Source organism: Onychostoma macrolepis, chromosome 23 (genome assembly GCF_012432095.1).
Source record: "Onychostoma macrolepis isolate SWU-2019 chromosome 23, ASM1243209v1, whole genome shotgun sequence".
Lineage (NCBI taxonomy): Eukaryota > Metazoa > Chordata > Actinopteri > Cypriniformes > Cyprinidae > Onychostoma > Onychostoma macrolepis.
Genome location: NC_081177.1, coordinates 16,396,701 through 16,410,333, shown reverse-complemented (window position 1 = coordinate 16,410,333; position 13,633 = coordinate 16,396,701). Strand labels below are relative to the sequence as shown.

Below are 13,633 nucleotides of genomic sequence, written 5' to 3'. Positions count from 1 at the left end.
TGCAAAAAGCATAAAAACAACTCAGTTGCAATGAGGGAAAACATGTTGTGATCAAGATCTATCTTTTACCTAAATTCAGAGTGATATGAGGAGCACAAATCTAGCACTGGCCCTGCTGTGGGAATGTTTTTGTCAAGATCAAAACGGTAAAAACCCTGATCTTACTCTGATGTTGTTACTAGGGATATTATACTATATTAAATATACGATATACTAAATTAAAATGACAAAATACAACATTCATCCAAATCCATAAATCTAGCAAGGGTACGCAGTACAGGACAATAAGGGTACATGGACAGATAAAGGTACACAGATAAAATGTTTAAGAACGTAGTGTGCTACCATTCAAAGACACGAAGTAAAAACCTGGTACAGTTAGAGGTTAATGTTCTTGTGGAAATGTTAATTGTCTAGGACAGTGTGTTTTTTGTGGGTTGATTGGTGAAATTAGAAGGATAATTTAGAAAATGACTTTTTTGCAGCACTAATAAGACAGCAGATGTTTTTGTTCTAATTGCCTCAAGCCTTGTCAGTCTTCAGTGGTTTCAGATGAATTTCACTGTAACTCCTTAACTGAACTGATTAAATACTACTATTGCTAAGTCAATAACACTAAGAACACTAAGTCAATCTATACCAACACTTTTATTCAGCTGTGATGAATTCAATTGATCAAAAGTGAAAGTAAATACATTTTAATGTTACAAAATATTAACATTTCAAATAAACGATGTTCTTTTGAACTCTCTCTTCGTCAAAGAATCCTAAAAAATTACATCACGGTTTTTGACAAAATATCAAGCATTCACTGTTAATACTGCACAACTTTGAAAATGTTTTTTAAGCACCAAATCAACATATTAGAATGATTTGTCAAGGGCCGTGTGACACTGAAGACTGGCTGCTGAAAATTTCGCTTTGCCATCACAAGAATAAATTGCATTCTAAAATATATAAAAATATATCAGTTATTTTGCCCTTCAATAATATTTCACAGTATTACTGTTTTATTGTATTTTTAATCAAATAAATGCAACCTTGGTGTGCATGAGAGACTAAAACAAAAATCTTACTGACCCCAAATTTTTGAACAGTGTGGATTTTGCCAAGAAATCTCTATATAGTAGCCTATATTCTGTAAAAAGCCAAATACAAACAAATAAACGTTTTATAGGCTACATATAAAATTATAACGCTATTTCATAACCACGAAGCTCATACGTACGATAGGCCTATAGACTACTGCATGTCTGAGGACTTGAAGAAAATAGATTTGAAGTCCTATGAGCAGCCATAAGATGGCGCACTAGTAATCTTGCTCAAGGTCATTCACTGGGTGATGCTGCCATAGTCGAAGCTAGAAAGCGCACAGTATCACTTGGTCCATCGTGTGCGTTTGAGACGTAGGCCTACAGATGACATTGTGAATATATTTGGTACGATAATCTTGGTGTAAATCATAATGCTCTCATATTGTGGCCATTTGCATATATTATGACATGCTATTGAATACTCAAAATAAAATATAACCAGCTAAATACACTTGAGAGAGAAAAAAGAAAAAAAATTATATTTTATAAAAATGAAAGCATTGACAAGCTATATAAAATAAAATAAAAACAACAAAAAGCTCTCAGCTATCATATGAATTAAAGTAAAAACAGTTCAAATTAATATACATGTATAGAATCATTATTGTCATAAGAGATCGTGTCATCATCATATTTATTAATATGAATAACAATATACCCTTTGAAACTAGTGTGCAATCGAACGTACATAATTTTATAAATCACAGTGTAAACTGAGTTTAGAATGATATAAAAGCTGCTATGTCCAATCAGTGTCCGTTCACTCATGTGCACACTCACTATGACGCATCACTGGTCGTAGGTGATGCTTTGCACGTACTCCACAATGCACCAGTTTCCAACATAAAACGCGAAAATATTGGAGTCAAAAAGACTCCACAAGAAGATAAAGACAAGATACACTAATAAAGTTCCAAATAATGTCAACAGCATGTCATTAACAGCCTTGAAATATAAAAAAATATTTTTTTTTACAATGAATTAAAATTTCCGCATCCCTGTTGAAGGCGGAGTCGAGCTGGTTGAAAACGTGCATTCTGCCATGCAACCTCATTAGCGTACCGCGTGATTCGCGTCTGACCAATCACAGCGTGAGAAACGCGCTCGCGCTGACCGCTTCCTGATGCCCTACACTTAACAGTGCGCGAGACCAGCAGCTTCTGCCTTCTCTGCTTTCTGCACCACGGTCAGCTCTCGACTACCCTTGCGCTGGCTAGGCCAGATACGGTAAGGCGAATGAAGAGTGTATGTTGTAGCTTTTATATTTTAGCAGTTGAATATATTTGTGATGAAAAATAAGATGTGCTAAATCAGTGGTCGTGACTCGTGATGTTCGAGCGAGTTATGCAATACTGATGAAGGTGATGCTGTCGAGCGGTGACGTCCTCTAGAATCGGAGTATTCAGTTACTATTATCTCATTTTAATACTGCAACATTTATGTCACGCATAGTTGTTATTAAGAAGAGATGCAAATGGTTCTCGTGACAGAAACACTTTCATTCAAAAATATAAAATGTCGTTTAGTGTAGAATGCAATTCGTCTCCGGTTACACCTGCTCTACACGGGATTTTGTCAGCAAACTAAAACGAGTCCCAGTTTGACACCGGATATTGGAAAGAACTGTAACTGGAGACATTGCTGATATTTATTGTCTAGCTATTAAACGTTGCAATAGATTTATTTTAGAATTGTTTGATTACCAGTGCGACATATATTATCACCCCACCCTTTTTTTATTTTCATCACAAAGGTTTAAAATCTGGAATTCGAAGCTTAATTCTCGATATAAATTTGTTCAAATTGAGAGCAATACTTTCTCTGAGCTGCAGACAGAAGGCCGGTCACTTGTTACTGTCTGTCTCAGTTAACCCAACCCACTGTGTTGTGGCCGGTGGGAAGTTTCCACAGACATTTAAGGCTACAGGATTTTCCATTGGTCTAAATGAAGTGTATGTGTGTGTTTTTTTTTGTAGAGTTTTATATGTAAGCACATAGTGTTGACAGGGCAGGAAATGATAATGATGAGGAAAAGGATCTTGTGATATTCATGGGAAAGGTTTTTTCTTGTGATATCCTGGTCTGACGATGAAAAAATTGTTTTTTGAGATATTAATGTTTGTCTACATGAGCAAAAAACCCTTTGTTTTATTGCACAAGAGCTTCAGAAAACAAATTATTGTAAAGAACGTCAAGTAATTAATTCCTTTGACAGATGACTAGTGACTTCACAGGCAAAAACATTCAAACCTTCACAAGCATAATGCTAGAGGATTTGAGTGACACTGCATGTTTCTAAATGTCCAGTACAGATGCATTTTTAGCCGAACAGGTGCTGACAGCTGAAAGGCTCAGCTTTTCCTTGGCTGGAGAGGGAAATAGGCACTTGCAAGTCATAAAATTAGTTTGTTCTCAATTTCTGGTGCCTGTTGCTCATGTTGATTGTCAGAATGGGGTGAATTACTCAGTTTGAACTTGTTAGTCCTTTGGTGACTGCATTAACGGAAACTCCAGATCATATAAAGAGTGGATGCTGATGAAATGTGGTGAAAGTGTGTAGTACCTTCCTCAACTTTGACTCAGTTTGGAATAGTTGAGTCATTTCCTAGTGGGGAAATCACCTTCAATGGGATTAGCTATGACTAGAAGTTAAATTTATATTTCCATGTTCTTATAAAGCATAATTATTATATATTAAATATTTTTTAAATAAGTGTCATTTTATAAATATTAAAATTCTATTTTGTCTAAATTAATTCAAAATAAATTACTGGAAACTGTGATGTGAGTTTATACATCACCACATTATAATGTACAAAATACAAAATGGATATTTATTTTGAGATTTGCTAATGAATTCATTAAACAGTTTTATTAAAGTATTAGTGTTTTCAAATAATAACTTAAAGGCTTAATATAATCTAAATGTAAAAATAGGGTAAACATGCTTTAACAGTTACATTTTCAATATCGGTCAATGCATATAGATAAATAAAAAAAATCGATATAGACCAATAACTGATATGGTAACGATACATTGTACATCTCTGACCATATTTGTGTTATTTTGTGGCTGTCTGATATGTTTGTCAGCTCCTTATGTTTTTTTTTTCCTGCTCAGAAACTGCAACATGTCCATCCTGAAGATCCACGCTCGTGAAATCTTTGACTCCCGTGGTAACCCCACCGTGGAGGTTGATCTGTACACCAAGAAAGGTATGTGATGCTAAAAAATGTTAAAATGTTAAAAGTACTATATTATTTACTTCAGATATTTTTTTAATACTAAAAAAAGAGAATCACATTATATGTATATTGATCTGATGATTCTTTCAGGAAGCTTAATCCATTTTGTAATGTGCCAGCAAATACAAAAATGGGTCCATTTTAGAGATAAAAAGCATTGTCCATCTGTCTCTTCAACTGCAGAGCAGTCCATTACAAGTTCAACATCAATACAAAGTGACAGTAATTGACATTGTATGTGGTGTTATTGGGGCGTACAGTCTGAATGCTGTGGCAGTTTCACATGGGTGAGCTTCTGAGCTGCTCTCTGTCTATTCAGGCCCTCGTGGTGTCCAATAGCATAGAGTCGACGTATCAGGTGGTAGGTGGTTATAAATAGCTGAAGTAATACATACCACTTGGATTGCATTGCTACAGTGGGGTGCTTTGCACATGAACACAGAGAGTAATTATATTCAAGTTTGGGGTCAGTAAGATTTTTATTAATAATTTTATTTTATTTTTTAATAAATTAATACTTTTATTCAGCAAGAATGTATTAAATTAATCAAAAGTGGCATTAAAGTTACAAAAAAATGCTATTTCTATTCTATATTTCTATTTTTAACTTTCTATTTATCAAAAAAAAATTTATCACAGTTATATTAAATCCTATTAAGCAGCACAACTGATGTAATGGCTTCTGAAAATTCAGCTCTGCCATCACAGGAATAAATTACATTTTAAAATATATTATAATATTTATAATAATTTAAAATATAATAAAATAAAAACGGTTATTTTAAATAGAAAAAAAAATCGTTTTACTGTTTTTATTTATTTATTTTTTGATCAAATAAATGCAACTTTTTAGTTGAGAGAAAAAACTTACAGACCCCAAAATTTTAAATGGTAGTGTACAACATTTAGACTTTTTGTCTCATTGTATCTATACAATTTGAGAATTGTAATTTGCAACAATGCTTAAAAGCATGTACTTGATTTTGTAACTTTCTTTTTGTCCAGTCCCCTACACACAATTGTAACACAAGGTGGTGCCTTGTCCTCTAACTCATGCCCGGAATTTTAATTATTTTTAGTGAATGACCATTTTGAAAGAGGCTGGCAAGAGAACAAATATGTAGAATATCTCTTCTGCCAGATTGTATTGAACAGAGAGGGAGTTGGCATACTTTGCCAGGTTAGTGTGTGAAGGTGATGAATGTGTTTTTTATTTTATTTTATAAAGACTAATGTGTAGAATGTTTATTCATATTCTGCCGATGTTCCTGTACTTTTCCCCTCAGTTCGATGTATGAAAACAAGTGGAGACAACTCACCCAAATCTAATGTGTCTGTGTGTATTTGAGCGCAGCTTAATGAATGTGTTTTGATTAGTTTTAGGGCTGGAAAAATACAGCCTAACATATAGAAGATTTTTGCCAATTTCTAAGAATTATATTCTTTGGATTGGCAAAGCATTTAATATGAATGATTGGATCAGTGTATTAACACAGATATGTTACAAAGCTCAAAACTAGGCATTATTGCACTCTGCCTATTTTATAGGTTTGGATACTCTACCGTTGCTTGGTGGAAATGATTGGTTAGGTACAGACTTACTATGTAACAGTTGATGAGTTTCTGGTTAAGCTTTAAATCCGTTTTCAACTGCACGCTCTGGCAATCGACTTATGCTCGCTCAGCTGAGCTGATTGAATATGCATGTGCAGATTTGCCACACTCCTGAGTCAAAATATGCCATGTAGTGCATGTGTGCCAGCCTCAATCAGGGGGTGTCCCTTTCTCTCAGAGGGTTACATCACAAGAGGAAACCCCCTTAACATCACTTTCTACATTGAGTTTGGGTGATAAAAATGCCTTGAGGTACCATGCTTATCAATTGTTTAATCAATCAATTATTTTTTCTTTAAAGATATTATATACTATATATTGACATAGTCTGCTGCTGTTATGCAGAGATTGTATATATTGTGATTCTGTTGCTAATCTCTTCTGCAGTGAGGAGGTGTGTCCTACCATTCCTTATATGGTAGACCAGCTGTGAACTCAGTGGTTCTAGCTGGAAATTCTGGAAACAGATTTCTGCAAAATTAGCAGGGTTGGTTGTACATATTTATAACCGTTCATAGGTTTCCTTGTATTTATTGTTCAACAGGTCTCTTCAGAGCTGCAGTGCCCAGTGGCGCTTCTACTGGCATCTATGAAGCTCTTGAACTCCGTGACAATGACAAGACGCGTTATCTGGGCAAAGGTTTGTATTTCAGATATTCAGTTTGTAAATGTAGTATTTCAAAGCGTCACTATCCTTTTATGAGAATTCTGAAATATTAAACTTTAAAATTAAGTATATTTAAATATGTATTAGAATTGAAATAACAACTTGCTTGACAAAACATTTCAAGGGTTTTTGAAATGTATTAGATATTAATAATGAGAATAAAAATATACACTACTATTCAAATTATTGGGGTTTGTAAGATTTATTTTATTTATTTATTTTTGAAAAATTACTTTTATTCAAGAAGGACCCATTAAATTGTTCAAAAGTGACAGTAAAAACATTTTATAATGTTACAAAAGATGCTGTTTTTTTATTTTATATTCATCAAAGAATCTTGAAGAAATGTTCCTTGAGCATATTAGCATAGAATGATTTCTGAAGGATCATGGGACACTGAAGACTAGATTAATGGCTGCTGAAAATTCTAATTTTGTTTTTTTAAATAGAAAAAGGTTATTTTAAACTGTTATAATATTTCACAGTGCTGTTTTATCGTATTATTGATCAAACAAAAAGCATATGAGACTTTCAGAAACATTAAAAAATCTTACTGACCACAAACCTTTTAACTGTAGTGTATAAAAATGGAATTCAATTTTCTATGTGAAAACTCATTTTGAATCATGCTTGATTTGTAATGTTTTACAAATATACATATCATATGTATATTTCATAAATCATAATAACTTCCAGAAAAAAATCTGAATGAAATTAAGAATGTACTGCATTTATTTATTTATTTTTAAACATTCATTTCTTAATTTCTGTGAAATCCATAATTTCTTCAGTTTTTTTGGAGTGGTATCCATCTGCACTGCAGTGTTTCTTTTCTCCTCTCATCCTCTCTTTCTTCTGCCATCTTTTCTCCTCTTTTTTTCCTCTGTCAGGGGTGAAAAGAGCTGTTAAATATGTAAATGAGTTCTTGGCCCCTGCTTTGTGTAATCAGGTAAATTAGCGTGTGTATTAACTGAAGTGAGGAACTTAACCTCTTTTGATATAGCACAGACGCAGCATGAGCCTTTGGGTTTGCTTTGACGACTAACCATGGCAGATATTTGTAGATGATCACCGATGTTCTCGTTGACAGTAAAGCACTCATCTGCTCTGTGATCATCTAATCATGTCTGCTCTGCATGTTCATCCTCTCCTTGGCCTGGGTCAGTGATGGTCTGCTTGTGTCCTTGCAGGTGTCTCAAAAGCTGTTGAGCATATCAATAAATCAATTGCACCTGCTCTGGTTAGCCAGGTAGGAATATTTGTTCTTTGACTAACGTGATAATGAATACTGTTGTTGAGTTGTGGTTATTTATAATATTCAAGAGAGGCACTGAACGATTATTTGAGAGAATTAGATAAGTTCGGAACCATTATAAATGGTAAGTGTCTTGTTGTGAATGTTAACTAACGTTTAAATAAATATTAGTGTTATTATCTCAAAAGACCGTTATAAAGATAAATACCTCCCACTAATCTCACAATGCTGTGAATGCCATAGTGTTGCATTTGTTCTATGCCATATGAAGTTTGTGTGAACGTCATACTCCTTGAATAATGATTGATATTGTCAGTAATCAATCTTTTGTGCTTAAACAGAACGTGTCAGTCTTGGAGCAGGAGAAGATTGATAAGCTGATGCTTGATATGGATGGCACTGAAAACAAGTGTAAGCATATTAATAAGATTAAGTGTTTCGTTATAGTTCCAATTCCTTGAGTTGCCGGAACAGAATTTATTCATGGTATGAAAGCGTAATTTATCACAGCTCTTCACGCCGGTTTATAAAGACTCTCAAACGCACATCCATTATTTTAATGAATGTGCTCCCTTGAATTCACAGCAAAGTTTGGTGCTAATGCCATCCTGGGCGTTTCCCTGGCTGTGTGCAAGGCTGGTGCTGCAGAGAAGGGCGTCCCCCTCTACCGCCACATCGCAGACCTCGCTGGCAACCCGGAAGTCATTCTTCCTGTCCCTGTACGTGCTCAGAATAATAAACTGAATAATCATCAGTCTTCACTAATGTACATTACATTGTTTAACTGGTTTCCATCCACCTATTTAATGCAAATTTTGCAATGTCACAAAAAAATGCAGAATGCTTCAAGTTGGATACATTTTTTTTCATTCTGTAAATAAACCAAAATCCAAACACATTAACTAAATCAGTTCTAAGATATGTGTCTAAAAAGTCATGTGACTTTGCCCTGAACAAGTCATGTGATTGAATTCATCAGAACATTTTGTGTGTACAGTTTTATCCGCTACTAAGTTATCATTTTCGATAAAAGTGGCTGTTTTAATTTTATTGTCAAATTTAACATGGATACAATTTGAAATTATTTTAAAAACGTATTATAAATATCATAAATGGCAGCTAATATCAGCCAGAATGGCTGCATACTTGCTTAGATCTGTGTGTAATAAATGCCCCATGACATAAACCATAAACATTACTGAAGGATGCAAACTATGACACACTATAAATAGACTGCCTGTTTTCAAAGGCCTTCAACGTTATCAACGGTGGCTCCCACGCTGGAAACAAGCTGGCCATGCAGGAGTTCATGATCCTGCCTGTCGGTGCAAGCAACTTTAAAGAGGCCATGCGTATTGGTGCTGAAGTTTATCACAACCTGAAGAATGTCATTAAGGAGAAGTACGGCAAAGATGCCACCAATGTGGGCGATGAAGGTGGCTTTGCTCCCAACATCCTTGAGAACAAAGAAGGTGAGAGTCTGGAGTTTCAAGATAACCGGTCTAGATCTAGATCTGCCTCAGTTTCATGGAGCAGATTTTTAAGAATGTAAATACTACAGAATTGCCACCATAAAGATAAAACATATTCACAGTAAATCATACTTTGGGAATTAAACATAAACTATCCATTTGATCTTAGAAATGATTTACATTTATAACCAAATTCTTTTTTTTTAGCCACTGGTAAGCAAACAAGCACAGATAAGCACTAATATACTATATGGTATAAGATACAGAGATTGTAGATAACACTTTAGATAACTCAAGGAGTCAGGGATTACGATTATCTTGATTATAGATAAGCGATTTTACAAACATGACCATTGCACAACAAAATGTTTGAGTTACTATGAATCATTACCTAAACTTGCTCAGTCCTTCAAAACTAATTTCAATCAAACAACAAATGGTTTTCATTTTAAGATCTGCTGCATTTGCTATAATTGAATTGAAGCTAGTGAAGTTCTGCAGCTGAGGCCCACTCTCTGGGGAATTCTGGGAATGCACATGACCTCTGTGTTGCCTGCGAATCACAGCCATAACATCTGCCTGTTTCAGAGGAAAATAATGTAGAGTTCTTCACATCTAATTGTATTACTTACTCTGTGAATGTCTAAATATTTATCCTGTTCTTTACCCATATTATTTGTTATTTTAACAATTAATTTAGTTGCTGTAGTCTAAAAGCTTACGTGTAATAAGCATAGCACCATGAGATATATTTTCAAGATGCATTTATGTTTAAACCAAGTACAAACCAATGCCTGAACTGATTATTTTGCTGTAGCTAATATAAACTGCAGAAATATTAATGGTTTGTTATGAGTGCTTACAGATGTATTGGGTATTTGACATGAAATACTTTTGGGAAGTTAACGTTCTGCATTGAATGTTTGTATATTTAAAACTGCATTTGTCAGACTGCAGAACCATTAAAATGAAGTAGTGAAGGCGAGGGTAAGATTTAAAATAGTGTAAAAAAAAATGTAAGTGAAACCTAAAACACATACATTACCTTATACATTTTGTCCTAAAAGACTTATGTTGTTTAAAAAAAGGTTATGCATCAACTACGTATGTTTTTCAGCTCTGGAGCTGCTGAAGAATGCCATTAGCAAAGCTGGCTACACCGACAAGATTGTGATCGGCATGGATGTGGCCGCCTCTGAGTTCTACAAGGGTGGCAAGTACGACCTGGACTTCAAATCACCTGATGACCCCAGCCGTTATATCAGCCCTGACCAGCTGGCTGACCTCTACAGGAGCTTTGTTAAGGATTATCCTGGTCAGTGTCCCTGATCTTTAGTGTTACTGTGTGTGAGAGTGTGATACTCTACTACAATCCTCAGACGGCCAGTGACAACTGCTTAGTGCAAATCTGAAGACAGAGTATCTAGGTAGACAAGTTATGTAATATATACACATTAAACAAATTTAATTAATAATACTTTTTAGCAATATTTAATAGTAATCTAGTGCATTAACTTATGTTAAACTTTATTGTAAAGTGTTACCAAAACACATTTTCCAAAACACAGTGTGTTTACTCGAACACACATTCTTCCCTCATGTCTTTTGGGTATCTTTAGATCTCCAAAAAATACGCACAGGTATTTGAAGAGATCCAGCAGTGAATGAAACCCTGCTGTGGTGGTGAGAGTCTTAACAGGGGTGATTTAACCTCCTAGAGGCCAGTCAGTAGTTCTCCAGACTTACAGAATACATTGTATATAAACAGTAAACCTTAGTGCATTAACTGTGGTGTATTTATTAGTCTCTTAATAAACAAAAACATTGCAAAGTGCACTATTGTTCAAAGGTTTTGAGGGTTTTTCAACAACCACATTTTACTTTTTATATACTTATTACTTTTTATATAGCCTAATTATTACATTATATACTTATACTTATTCAGCCACAACATTTATAATGTTACAAATATTTTCTACTTCAAAAAAAGCTGTTCTTTTGAATGATCTATTCACCATTGCTGTTTCCACAACAATACTAATGAAAATAAATGTTTCTTGAGCATCAAATCAGCATATTATAATGATTTCTGAAGGATCATGTGACACTGAAGACTGGAGTAATGACTGCTGAAAATTCAGCATTTACACTACATTTTAAAATATATTCAATTAGATAAGTTATTTTAAATTGTAAAAATATTTCAGCATATTACTGTTTTTAGTGTTTGTTAAGCCTAACCCTAATACCAGTACCAGTAAAATTTCACCTTTTAATTCTTTATAGCAGTTTTGCAATTGAACGATCCTTTATTAAAATGCTACGTACATGCATGCATGCACAAACACACACACACAAAAATCAATAAATTTCCATCTTTTGCTTCTCAGTGGTCTCCATTGAGGATCCATTTGACCAGGATGACTGGGAGGCCTGGACCAACTTCACTGCCAGCACTAGCATCCAGGTGGTGGGTGATGACCTCACTGTGACCAACCCCAAGCGCATTGCTAAAGCTGTGTCTGACAAGGCCTGTAACTGCTTGCTGCTCAAAGTCAACCAGATTGGATCCGTCACTGAGTCCCTTCAGGCGTAAGCATTTCTGATGTCTCACACTATGGATGTGGATATTTTTATATAAGAACTAAAATTTAGGTTCATGTGGTTTTTATTTAATGTGTTTTGTTTCTGTCTTCCTTTGTTTAGCTGTAAGATGGCCCAGTCTAATGGATGGGGTGTGATGGTCAGCCACCGTTCTGGAGAGACAGAGGACACCTTCATCGCTGACCTTGTGGTCGGACTCTGCACTGGCCAGGTACAAAGCTTGCCAAGCACCGTCTTATCTAAGGTTGGCCAATGCTGTGTAGGGAATTACAAAGTAAACTCTTTTTTTTTTTTTTTTTTTTCTCTCAGATCAAGACTGGTGCTCCCTGCCGGTCTGAGCGTCTGGCCAAGTACAATCAGCTGCTGAGGTGAGTGGTTGCATTTATTTTTATACAAGTTCTTTGCCTGGAATAGGTGATTCTGATTAGTCAATTGTTGCATTATACAGTAAAATATTTTTGCATAATAACTGTACACTATATTTGACTATTGCCCCTAGCAACCAAATGCTCTCTCAGCCCTCAGCTGTCTGTCTTCTTACATAAAATACACTACCATTTAAAAGTTTGGGGTCCAATTTATTTTTGTTTTGTAAGAAATCAATACCATATTTTTAAATGGCAGTGTAAGTTAAACTCATCAATGTTTCATGTTCCTTTATTTACTAAAGTTTCATTCGCATAGTTTCTTCTTACTAATCATTACAACTCTAATGCATAACATTAAGTGCCAGTCTGCATGTCTTAAGTTGTTTAAAGTGAGTTGAAATTCCAAGATTGATTTTGACATTATTTGGTGTCTGCAGGATTGAGGAGGAGCTTGGTGACAAGGCTCGTTTCGCTGGCAAGAACTTCAGGAGGCCCATCTGAAGCGGCGGCCCGTCATCAGTCTTAGTGTGTTCATTGTGCTTACTCTCCCACACATAACGCCACGCAACGCCAGCTCCTGTAGAATGGAGACTAGATGGAAACACAGTGAATTCAAAGGTCCAGATCTGTAGTCAGTGGCACAGAATACTGCTCTCCGTGACAGCCCTTGTCCCCATCCATATCTATGCTTTGGGATCCAAATAGCATCAGTCCTTTATTGTGTCTCTGTGTTATGTGAGAGAATTTTGTTAAGCTTCTTGTGAGTTGTAGTGTTTCTGGTGCTCCACAGAGTATTTCAGCAAAGAGCTATAGCTGTTCACTGTGCTGTGGTGTGCAGCATGAGTATGTGCATTGTGTTGCTTTTGAGAAGTGTTAGTTCTGTATGCGTGGCATAACAAATAAATTATCCCTATTAAAACGGAAGAGTGTGGGTAAAGCTTATATGTATTTATCTACTTATTTTTCTATTTAATATAAACAAAAATCTGTAATTTGCCATTTTATATATACTTAATATAAACATATTTATTTACTTAATATAAACATATATATATATATATATATATATATATATATATATATATATATATAATCTGTAATCAAACAAAAATCTGTAATTTGCCATTACATACTATATATATATATGCACCTACACAAAAATATGTGTGTATATATATATATATATATATATATATATATATATATATATATATATATAATAGAGACATTAGACATAATAATGCATTTACATTATCAGTGGGTGAAGCTTATATTATCTACTTAACACACAGTAGTAGTGTATAAATCCATTA

General features: G+C 34.7%; 1 protein-coding gene across 2 annotated transcripts; it reads left to right on the top strand.

The window, feature by feature from the left end:
* The first annotated feature begins 2,166 nt into the window (after positions 1–2,166).
* On the top strand, positions 2,167–13,262 carry eno1a (enolase 1a, (alpha)). 2 transcript variants are annotated; one of them, XM_058763263.1, is made up of 12 exons: positions 2,167–2,321; positions 4,216–4,310; positions 6,499–6,594; positions 7,512–7,570; positions 8,218–8,287; positions 8,462–8,595; positions 9,126–9,348; positions 10,466–10,663; positions 11,739–11,940; positions 12,055–12,163; positions 12,262–12,320; positions 12,758–13,262. In XM_058763263.1, exons 2-12 carry the CDS (start codon positions 4,226–4,228, stop codon positions 12,819–12,821), a joined length of 1,299 nt encoding a protein of 432 aa, XP_058619246.1. In that variant the 5' UTR covers positions 2,167–2,321; positions 4,216–4,225; the 3' UTR covers positions 12,822–13,262. The 2 variants fall into 2 exon arrangements, with proteins under 2 accessions (XP_058619246.1, XP_058619245.1); XM_058763262.1 differs by lacking the exon at positions 7,512–7,570 and adding an exon at positions 7,812–7,870 and having other exon boundaries at positions 2,168–2,321.
* The last annotated feature ends 371 nt before the right edge of the window (positions 13,263–13,633 follow it).